Below are 11,495 nucleotides of genomic sequence, written 5' to 3'. Positions count from 1 at the left end.
CTATACAAAGATTAAATAGCTATACACAAAATACCAACACATGAACAGTTTTAAGTTGACATGGAATTGGATTGATAATTTTTATTGAAACAGGATGAGCGGTGCGACACCTGGAAGGTTAGAAAGTTTAAAATTTGCTTTAGTCTTATATAAGTATACCTTGAATATTTTGTATGTACTGTAGCAAAGCTTGATGTACACTTTTTTATATCTTTGGCTTTACCTTGAGCTGTTTTTGACATGTTTAGCTTGAAATTGTTCTTACATTTCTATATTTTGAGCATTTTAAATTTATTGGATTGAATGCTCTAGTTTATTTTAATCAACCACTGCCAAAAGAAAGACCCTGAAGTTTGTTTTAAACTGTAATACTCCATCTGTGCAAGGGAGCAATCTAGAGAACTTACATAATATAAAAGTTAACGAACATTTGATAAAAAAATACTTCTATACTTAGTTTAAGAAGTCACTTGTAGCAAAAATAGTTTTCAATTTTTCCCTTTTGAAAATTTTCGTTTATGTTAATAAAAAAAGGTAATTTTGACAATTTGAAATGTTTAAAGACAATAACTGCAGCAAAATATAAAAGAATGGGATGAAAAGCAAGAACGGAATTGTACCTTTGTGGTCTACCTGGACCAAGTGGCTCTCGGGTGGATTTCCATGTGAATTTCTGAATAAACTAGTATCCTTCGCTGATAAGGTTTTATTTTTTAGCTCAACTACTCAAATTACAACAGGTGCATTTCCTTTATTTGAAAAGTCAATACGCTTTTGAGTTATCCTGTTTTACACATTTTTGCTAGAAAGCAAACCAAAAAAAAAAAACCTCAATAAATTGACGCAAAGTTTTCGCATACTTTAAAGGAAGAAATTTTCGCGGAAGAAATTTTCGCGATTTCGCGAATTTAGGCCAAAATCGCGAAAATAAAGTCCCGCGAAAAAAATCAAAAGGGGTCGTTCGCGAAAATAAATTCCCGCGAAATTTTTAAGTATGCTTGATTCGCGAAAATAAATTCCCGCGAAAAAAATTTTTTTGCAACATAACAAATACCTTATTGGGGAAAAGTTTGAGAAAAATGTGCAAGGTTTTATTTATGGCACTTCTCACTCTAAAAAATGAAAGCATTAGGAAGTAATAACGTAAACAGTTTTTCGATATCTTTTAAAAATTTTCTTTTTGTTTTGTTTAATCTATTACAATTACTGTTTCGGCTTTGGCGTCGTCCCTGTTTTGTTTGTTGTGATTTTTTTGTTGGCGACGGAACATAACCCTTATGTCCGGGATATTCTCATTGACGTTTGTTGTGGTTTTTTTCTTCTTTCTTTTCGGAGCAGTTTCTTTTTCTGGTGGAGAAGCATTAGTAGTTGAAAGTGCTAGAAAGTTTCCAAGAATTTCTTCATCTTTTGGTTCGATATAATAATCATTCAGCAATTCTTTATAACGATCCAAAATCATGTGGTTTTTTATTGTAGCTAGCATTCTCACAGTGACTTCACATGCGATTTCCAATCCTCCTTGAACCAATGGAGATCGACGATAATTTGTTGACGTTAGAGTAGCCGTAATCCTTGCACCCCTGTCTAGAATAAACTTTGTTATCCTAGAAATTTCTCTGGGTAAGTGTCCCACTGTTGTTCCAGAATCGCACTGTTCGGTTTTTATAGCAAACAGATCAAATGCGTTGTCTTGTTCATAATAGCAATTAAGTGTTTCTTCTTCTCTTGGGAACCATAATCTCTGATAATAATGGAAACCTCTTACAGCTGAAGAAAATTTTAAAATCTTTTCTGTCGAAGACATGATGCAAGAAAGTTGTACACATAAGTGATGACAAAGATGATTTGTCGTTCGATTTTGTCTAAAAGAGGTGTCTGCTAAATTCGAAACCGTCTAGACTGATTCTGATACATTTGGAATAACGTTTACAAATAAGTTTTTGCCTATCCAGCTGATCTACGGGGGAAAGACGGAACAGAGTCTACCTCGCTTCAAGTTTCCAGACGGCTTCAGTTTGAGTGCAAACCCCACTCACTACTCTAACACGACAGAGTCAATCAAAATAATTGAAGAAATCATTTCGCCCTACCTAAAAGAAGAACGAGCAACACTCAAGCTACCTCCTGATCAAAAAGGATTGCTTATCATGGATGTATTTACTGGCCAAATGACGAGCGAAGTCCTCAATAAGATCAAGGAAAACCACATATGTGTCGTCAATGTACCAGCAAATATGACCAAGTTTTATCAACCATTAGATTTAACTGTCAATGGACATGCAAAGCGCTTCTTGAGAAATAAATTCAGCACCTGGTACGCTGATCAAATTTTAAAGCAGCTTAATGATGTGGTCAAAATTGATGAAGTAGATGTTAATCTGCGTTTAACTACTCTTAAACCCCTACATGCTCAATGGGTTGTCGACTTTTATGATGAGATGACTACCAGCAAAGGAAAAAGTATCATTGAAAGTGGATGGAGAGCAGCGGGAATTACTGATGCGATTCAGCTGGGTAGCAAGAATCTCCCTCCAATCGACCCATTTCAAGAGATCGACCCGTTATGTGAAAGCAGTCCAGTGGAGAACCAGCAGCTTCAATCGGTTTGTGGTTTGACCTTGGAAGAAAAGCAGATTGGATACTCTGAAAGAGCCGACGACGACGAAAATGACGATAGCGGTGAAGACGACGAAGATGAGGATTGTGATTTTGTGTGGGAAAGATCTGCTTTTGACGCTTTTGAAAGCATGGAAGATGAACAATGACACTGTTAGAACAAATATTTTTGTTACTCGTTAATACGAAAAGCTTTACCCTGTAAAACTTGTTTATATATAGTTTATTTTGTGTTTTGAAAAAGTGCAAACGAAAGAAAAACTTACATTCTCAAATCAGCTGTCATTTATATAACTGCTTTTTGTATAAAAAACACGTTTTTTATAAATTAGGTACGTATAAAAAAATCAAAAATGTCTTCGTTCGCGAAAGTTTATTCTCGCGAAATATTTTAAAAATAGGCCATTCGCGAAAAATTTCGAAAGTGTTCATTCGCGAAAATATATTCCCGCGAAAAATCTTAGGAGAGGCTATTCGCGAAAATAAATTCCAAAAAATCGCGAAAATTTCTTCCGCGAAAATTTCTTCCTTTAAAGTATAACGAGTAACCCACATATTCACAAACAAAAAAGCAACAAAAAAGCTATCCACAACTATTCCAAAACGAACTAAATCGAAATTTAGCTTATGGTGGCACAGTTTTTCGTTTATAATTCCTAAACAAATACACCGTATTCAAACAAAAAAGCAACTCAAAATAATCTACAGCTATTTAAAAACAAACCAAGTGTCAAAACTTTAAGGTTAAGCTGGCACAGTTTTTCGTTCATAATTCCGTACCCAATCCTTTAAATTGCTCCATCTTCTTTTTTGAGTTTTCAATTATTTGTAACTAAGCTAAGACAGTCAGCCTTTCTGGCAATGATTTGCCTGTAATGTGTTTATGAAACGAGTCCAACAATATTTTTTTTCGTTATCCGACCAAAAATCTAATTGCGTCCACTTTTCATTTTCGGAGAAAGTTTTTTAATCAATTCGTAGGTCTTGTGAGCTGGAAAAAACTCGGACTAGTCAACTTGTAATCTAACTTGTAATTAGGTGTATTCGTGCATTTGTTGACAACGGATTCACCTATCATGGATCAATTTTCGAGTGAACTAATTTGGGGCGTGCGCACATTTTGGATTTTTCACACAGAGTTACTGTTGAAAATCAGGACATCCAAACACTGTCCCCGTCTTCCAGCGTACAATTGTCAGTTAGTATATTTTTAGATTCTGAAAATCTGGAGAATGAAAATAAATGGATTTGTCCGCAATGTTCCCTGCACCAAGAGAGCAATATGGAAACAAGGATTACGAGGAATAGCGAAATTTTAATCTTGCACCTGAAAAGGTTTGCAAGAGATGGAGAACATCTGGTTAACGACAATAAATTTGTTGAAAGTTTTTCCTCTTCTAATCCTTATCTAAATATCCCGATATCTAGTGACTCGGACACATCTTTTACTCAAAAGTATGCTTTGGTAGCTGTGATAAATCACTCTGGAATATTGAATGCAGGCCACTATTGGGCCCATATCAAAGATCGGAGCACAAACTCTTGGTCCCTCTGCAATGATAAGGCAATAAGCAAAGTTGATCCAAGAACGCTCAACAGCACTACATTATATGTTTTCTTTTATACCCGCTGCTAGTTTTTTTTTGTTTGTTTTTTTTCGTCTTTTTAAAATACCTTCGCTGTTGCTTTAAACCTGTACTACCAGGGTCATGGGGAAGGAAAATGTAAATCCAACCGGTTTTGTATTACCCCAGCTGGTTCATACAAGCCAGTTTACCGTTAATACCCAGAGGGTAAAGAGTTCAGCTCACTCTTCTCTGGTAACTTATAAGAAGCTTAGCAAGGGGGTTTGCTTTTATCTTGTCTTTGGGTGTAACGACCTCTATGGGGTTAGATGGCGGACAAATTCAATATGTCAAATTGATAAGTCAATTTGTCCAATTGACATTCGATTCATCAAATTAAAATGTCTATTCCCATATAATCAGTCGTCAAATTGGAAGTTGAGATAACAAATCTAGACTGCTTTTAAGACATTTCGAAGAATTATAAAGTCGTCAACTTAAACTATCAATAGAATTCTTTGACTGTCAAAGTCACGTGTAACTTTCAGCCAAGGTCAGTCTTGATAATCTGACTTCACAGCCTACTACGTATTCTGGTCTGTGGTTTGTACGTGCTCTCCTAAACCTCCACCTTTGTTTAAACTTAGTAAAATGGCGGAAGCGGGAAAGGCCACAACAAACCAAAACGCAAGTTGCTTAGATTTCATTGAAGACTCTCTTGCATTACTGCAGAGAGCAAGAGAGCAGGAACAATTAAGATCCCAGGAAAAAACGAACGATTCTTCCTCGCCTACTAGTAATATAAACACGGAAAATGGAGCAAAAGATTGGGCCCACTCAGCAGGGCAGGATTTTTTGAAGGCCTTTCCAAACAGAGCAAACCCAAATTCTGGAAGAGTATTGCAAACATACATGCCTAATGTTAATAGAACTTCTGGGAACACATCATCAAGAAGTGCACGAAACTATGTACCGTATACAAAGAGCCGACCGTTGAGATTTCCACAAACTTGGACACACGACTTTATATGTCTGAGTAAAAGGAATGATGAATACACTCTTACATAAACAGAGCTTGGTACTCTGCGTATGGCAGGGCTTGGAAAAAAGAAAATTGTTTTTAAAAACAAATATGGTGATCATCAACACATTCAGGAAACATTGGAAGGTTATTTTCCAAGGTAAGTTTTACATATTTTGTGCAGGGGATCCCATAATAATCAATAAGTGGTGGCATGCAAGGAAGATAAAATAAAATGAAGGGACATTTTAAAAAAGAAAACGAAATTACGAAAAAGTAATAAACTGCTGAGCATAACAAACAATTGGCTAAGAAAAGGGTTGGATAAGAATAGCTAAAAAGGCTCTTACTATGCTAGAAAAATTAAGACTAAATATGAACATAGCTAGCTACGTAAACATATTTTATTTGCTGAAAAATTATAGAAGAATTCAAACCCTCAAAATATCAATAATTCTTGCATTGTATATGTATAGGTTGAAGTGTCAAGACGGAGCGTTTCTATTTGCTAAAGCTGACTCAGGTGGTTGTGGGCTTCGAAAATTATGCAAATTGTATGTCCTACAGTTGGCTATGACGTTCAATATTTAAAAGGAGAAGTTCGGTCATCATGTGTTTACATTATCCCACTGAACACTGATATTGATGTCACGCCAGTTACCATCAATGATTTGTCAACAGAACCCTGTAATATTGCAGAATGCAAGTGCTCACATTGTGGCGTAATTGTGCCTTTAACAGAATTTGAAAACCATAAAGAACAATGTATGTCAGAGGATGTGGCTGGGATATCAAGTACTAGCAATGCTGATTCTGATATTGCAGGTTAGTTAGTGTTGTGTATTGTTTTCTTTTGCCTCTGTTAATCATGACAAAACCACCCCCATAAAGAGGAAACAAGCGAAACATCTATGTATTTTCATTCGTGTTATTGATTCTTCTTTTTATTTATAAAAGAATAGACATTTCATAATAGAAGTAGACATTTCAGGAGATCCTTGAAATATGTTTTTTATCTTCAATAGGTCATGGAAATGATCATGTCCATCGTGACCAAGCAATTCTTCTTAAATTGATGAGCATATTCCCAGATGAAAAATTTTCTGTTCTCCAGGAGGAAGCCAAAAATAAAACAATAGAGGAAGCAGTCGACTCTGTGCTACGTGTAGTATCACCAGACATTGAATGTACAAAGACAGTTAGTATGAAGCAACGTTCTTCAGATTGTGCTACCAGTTCTAAGTCACCAGGAAATGAATTTCAATATACTGTGCCTGCCAACTGTACACACAACTCAACAGAAATTTGGAGAACACTCTGAGAAAGCCATTGCTATTGAAGGTGTAGGTTTTAGTGACAATAAATAGATTTGACATTGGTTTTAGTTGCTGACTGTTTTGTTATTTGAAGTGACTTTTATATTTTACTTCTTATACCTTAAGAAATTTTTGTGGGAAGAAATTATTTCAAAAGTTGCTTTTAAAGTTCCTCATCTACAAAACTTATTACACAAATTACATGTATACTCAGGCTGCAGAATGTTCTTCCCACAATAATTTCTTACCTTCAGGTACAATTTATGTTGCTTTTTGAAATTTTGCATAAATAAACATTCAATGAGAGAAATTATTAAAAAATTCATCAAGACAGCGTTTTATCACCTTCAAAAAGAGCATACAGTTTCCTTGTGAGTTCTTAGAAGCAAAAGAGTTATTAACGCGCAGAAATAACATCATTTCCATGTAGGTGGATATATATTTTATGAAATGGTAATTTTTTACGTTATGTTATGCATTATAAGCTTGAAACAAATGTCTTTTTTATATTTTTTCCGTGTGACGAAGATTGAAATTTTTAACTTTGTCCTCTTTGGTTGATCAATGTCTGAACATAGGCTAGCACTTCAACATAGATATCAACACCAAAGCTGTCTGAATTCTTATAAATGTCAATTTCACGTAATAAGGTGTTCTTCTCTTCTTCATTAAGAAACTCTTGTATGTCTGGTATTTCCACCCCAGTTCCACTTGGTAACGTTACAGGTCCATCAAAATCAACCCCGTATGAGTTATCTACGTCGAAATCCCCATTGCCTGGTTGGTAGTCGATTTTACCAAGTAGCCATAGCTGATTTGGAGTGCGAATAGAAGCAGTTCGAATTGGGTGGCAATCCCAACCATCCTTAAATCTTTGTAAATCTACATTTATCAGATGTACAAACACAATTTTTACTACGTACAAGTGAAGACCATTCGATATGTCTAACAAATTACTGTCTTCTAAATACCAGAAAACGCAATAATAATATGACAGTGACAGGGTAAAAACATCTCTCCACAATCTTTCTATTCGTTGATTGTGGCAAGATTTTCCAGCAATATAACTGCTGCTTCCGGGTCCACGCGCCGGGTGCCAGAACATGAACCTTGCAACATCATAGTTTTCCACAACTTGGTCGCCTCTTACTCTAGATGGAAGACCGAATGATTGCACAGCGTCACGGAATATGTTAAGCACTGTCTCTGCTTTGTTGTTTATATGACATTTCAAATACATGATCTTCCTGGAATATCCGTCTATGCAACCATGAACTATAAATCCCCAACGAATTAACTTGTGGTTTCCATCTAAGTGCCATAGCGCTAATGAACCAGGTACGCTGTATATACGGCGCTGGGTAATTGGACTATGTAGCGAACGATTGACAATTCCTTGTGGGTCAACACACCAAAGAGCATTACGAACGCGACTCCAAGTTACCCTAATGTTACGAGCTAATAAATGACCCTTCATTGTTCTTATCCCTGCGTTGGGAAAGTTTGACACTAACTCTGTTACAATTATATGTAGCGCTTCATCTGTTATTTCAGAAAATCGCGGGAATTCAAGGCGTATTTTGAATTCTTGTATACGTCTGGAAACTGTTTTTTCACTGACTCCCAACTTAGCGGCTGTGTCTTTCTGTCTGAATCCTGATTCTAAGCATTGTTCCAACCAGGCTTTTCGAATTGCGTACGGTGGTCTTCCAGAAGATCCTGTGAAAACTTTGGGCGGAAGATGGTCATCATTATTATCACATGCATCCAGAAACTGTTCGACATTATCCAGTGCCGATATCACCAACTCAATCAACGACAAGTCTGTATATCCCAGTAAACTACCTTGCGGTGCAACAGATATAAATTTTTCCATGCGAAATGCGGTGTAATCTAACAACTCTTTTGTGGATTTGCCTGCATTAGCATCACTCAAGTTTTGTATAAAATAATCTATGTTTCTCAAAACATATACCTGAAAGGTTTCAGCAGGCGAAACACGAGGGTCTGTGTTCGCCATATTGATGTATGAACACCACGTGAAACGTGACAATAATACTAAGTATACACTGACGAACATTATTAAAATCTTTAACTTTACCTTATATTTACAATAATACTAAAAAATCCTGAAAATTAGTTGTTGTTTTGGAGTACAGTTCACAATAGAAATATAACTTTAGTTTATACAATTTAAAAAGTTTTAAGGAATAGAAAAAAATTAAAAAAAATTCGTGCAATATATTTTTACAGTGTAAAACAGGTATAAACACTACAAATATTATAATTAATTTACTGACCATAGTAATCTTTAAAATATTGCATTGTATTTTCCAGACCGATTGTTGTTCACCTTGGACTGAAGTATTTCAAATCGAAGAATATTAAGTGGCGGAAAAATACCTAAAACTGATTGTTTTAATGACTCTCAATTTAAAACAACGATGTGGATACACAAATTTGATTTCAATATCTATATTTCAATTTGAATGTCACTATTTCAAACTGGTTATCAAATTGACATATCAATCTTCAAATTGATGGTTATCAATCTTCAATTTGATAGTCGCAATGTCAAATTGATTGATCAAACTATGCTTATTGACATATCAATTTGACATATTGAATTTGTCCGCTATCTAACCCCATAGACCTCACTTTTTACCCCAGTTCAGTAAGGTGCCCAAGTTTACTAACTTGGTCTTCAGGCTTGACAACCCTGCTGTCCTTAGTCAAAATATCGACAGGCTGGTCCTGTCGTGACAACCTCCTGTGCAAGGCTGAGTGTTGGGGCCCTGTAACACATGTGGGAAGCTACAGCCAGAGTCACAAGTTCTGGCGCACAGGAGGGTCTTATTTAATTCTTTTTTACTTTAATATATTTTTGACATTTGAATATACATTTTTCTATTTGTGTTCGATCTGTAACCAGTCCGTTTATGTTGTTAGATCTGTCTTGTGTTGTTTGTGATAGAAGGATTGTTTTTTCTCCGTACGATTTTCTTAAGGAATAGTTTTAGGTCCAAGTTAGACAGTACTCATGCTTGTAAGAAGCAAGAGTGTGTATTCAGCACCTTTTTCTGGGAGCCTAATCCTAGTTTTGACAACCACCGTCCCTGTAGACAAGATACTTCAGTGCAGCTTGCGGTATTGTAAACCTTTTTCATAATTTCGCTAATGACCCAATTCTTAATATCCAACCACAGATTTAAAGTTAAATTTTCAATTTCTAGCATGGATTTGATTTCTAGACTCAATCAATTCGAAGGATTAAAAACACGAAGAATGTCTAGGAAAATTTGTTTCTTAAAAGCAAAGTACATTTTTTTTTTATAAGAATCAGGAATTTGGCTTATTTTGTTCTTATATTTTGAGCTTTTCTTATTTATTTTACGGTATATTACATTTTGCCACATAAAACGTATCTATATAAGTTTCGGAAAATGGCAACAATTAATTCTGTGAAACATTCTGTCTCGTAAGATTTCCCCATGTTTGTTGTGTTTTTCAGAAAGAAGGAGAAAATCAGTAAAATTTCAGCCTTGCCAGTGTTTTTATTTTGTTCTTATTTTTCATCAATTTTCAGGCTCATTGCTCTTATAAAATTGTTCTTACAAAAAAACTGTGGAGAAAAATCTTTAACTAGGTTGGTTGTACGAAGCTTGATTATTCTCGAAGAACCTTGTCCCTCTAAATATCCCATAAAACTTATAGAGACTTGTTATTGCGGGAGTCCAGAGATCCCTACGACGAACAAAGAATCAGGGGGAAAAACATTTATTTCAATTTAGAGATATTTCGTAAAGATTTTATTTCGGAGACTGAAAATTTGCCATAATTCGCGCGAATTAAATGCCAAAACCCGCAAAAACTAATCCACCCACGTTACAGACTTTCAGCAGGAAACAGTTATATAATAACAGGCCCGAGTCAATTATGATTAACAATTGACTTACTCAAATTTTTTATATATACTTATACATACTTATAGAAAGCTCTCGAAATATTCTCCTAGTCATAATTTTTTTTCTATTTTGTCTGGAAGCAATGGAACAAGATTAAAAACTTGATATCAAATCTAGTGCTCAACTTTAAAATACATTAGCTTTAAAGTAGGAAAACTCACTCTTCTCATTTTGAGATATTTCCACTTAATTTACTTTTTTGTTGTCAGAGGAAACAGGTAATTTGTCAGAAGATGATTGGTGCATTTATATAACGATTTTTCACAGCAAAAGTCATCAAAATCCAAGCAGTACTGTCTTAAAAGGGTGTCGCAATCAATTCAAAATAAACAATCGAGAACATGAAGAAAATCAAATCAAGATAGGCTTTTTATGTACTTCCATATAATGGCCTAGATGATTAAACAGCCTTTACATTTCTGTATCATAAGGAAAGTGCTTGGCGCCACTGTGCCACATATTTTTTGAGTTTAGCACTTGTGATTCATTCTGGGCTCTCCAAATTTGCATTTTTTTGGTTACATTAAAAATACAGACATACCCTCTCAAAAGGTTTTTGGATCCTCGTGACGAAGTTGGAAATAAAAATATATCATGATAAAAAATGATAAACTTTCCACATAACTAGTTTTTAACCCGTGGAAAAATCCACGGGGTCACAAGTCTTTAAATTACACGTTATTTCGTGTGCCCGTTGCACAACTCGTTTCTTGTGGACAGACAGACGACGGCTATTATTAAAAAGACTAGTCCTTCATATATCGCATTTTGTGTTTCCGTAACAGGATGCGCCTTTTAGGACACACAGACAGACGGAATACGGCTATTATTAAAGAGACTAGCCGTTAATCCGAGGAAAAATCCACGGGTTCGCCCGTCCTTTATATATCGCACTTTGTGTTTCTGTAACAAACAGACGTACGAACAGACAGACGGAATACATTTATTATTGAAGAGACTAGCCGGGAACCCTGGCGTCGAAACGCCAGGGTAAGCCACAAGTCAAGGTATG

The 11,495-nt window shown here is 35.5% G+C and overlaps 2 protein-coding genes across 2 annotated transcripts; both read left to right on the top strand.

Moving 5' to 3' along the window:
* The first annotated feature begins 3,692 nt into the window (after positions 1-3,692).
* On the top strand, positions 3,693-4,399 carry LOC130647081 (uncharacterized). The gene is made up of 3 exons (XM_057452849.1): positions 3,693-3,708; positions 3,831-4,228; positions 4,322-4,399. Exons 1-3 carry the CDS (start codon positions 3,693-3,695, stop codon positions 4,397-4,399), a joined length of 492 nt encoding a protein of 163 aa, XP_057308832.1.
* Positions 4,400-5,471: 1,072 nt separating this feature from the next.
* On the top strand, positions 5,472-7,284 carry LOC130623187 (uncharacterized). Its single transcript, XM_057439004.1, has 2 exons — positions 5,472-6,027; positions 6,228-7,284. The coding sequence occupies exons 1-2, from the start codon at positions 5,748-5,750 to the stop codon at positions 6,521-6,523; spliced, it is 576 nt and encodes a 191-aa protein (XP_057294987.1). The 5' UTR covers positions 5,472-5,747; the 3' UTR covers positions 6,524-7,284.
* Positions 7,285-11,495: the final 4,211 nt, after the last annotated feature.

The sequence above is a fragment of the Hydractinia symbiolongicarpus genome, chromosome 1, assembly GCF_029227915.1.
Source record: "Hydractinia symbiolongicarpus strain clone_291-10 chromosome 1, HSymV2.1, whole genome shotgun sequence".
NCBI lineage: Eukaryota > Metazoa > Cnidaria > Hydrozoa > Anthoathecata > Hydractiniidae > Hydractinia > Hydractinia symbiolongicarpus.
The sequence above is the reverse complement of the archived record's forward strand: the minus strand, read 5'-3'. Positions and strand labels throughout refer to the sequence as shown.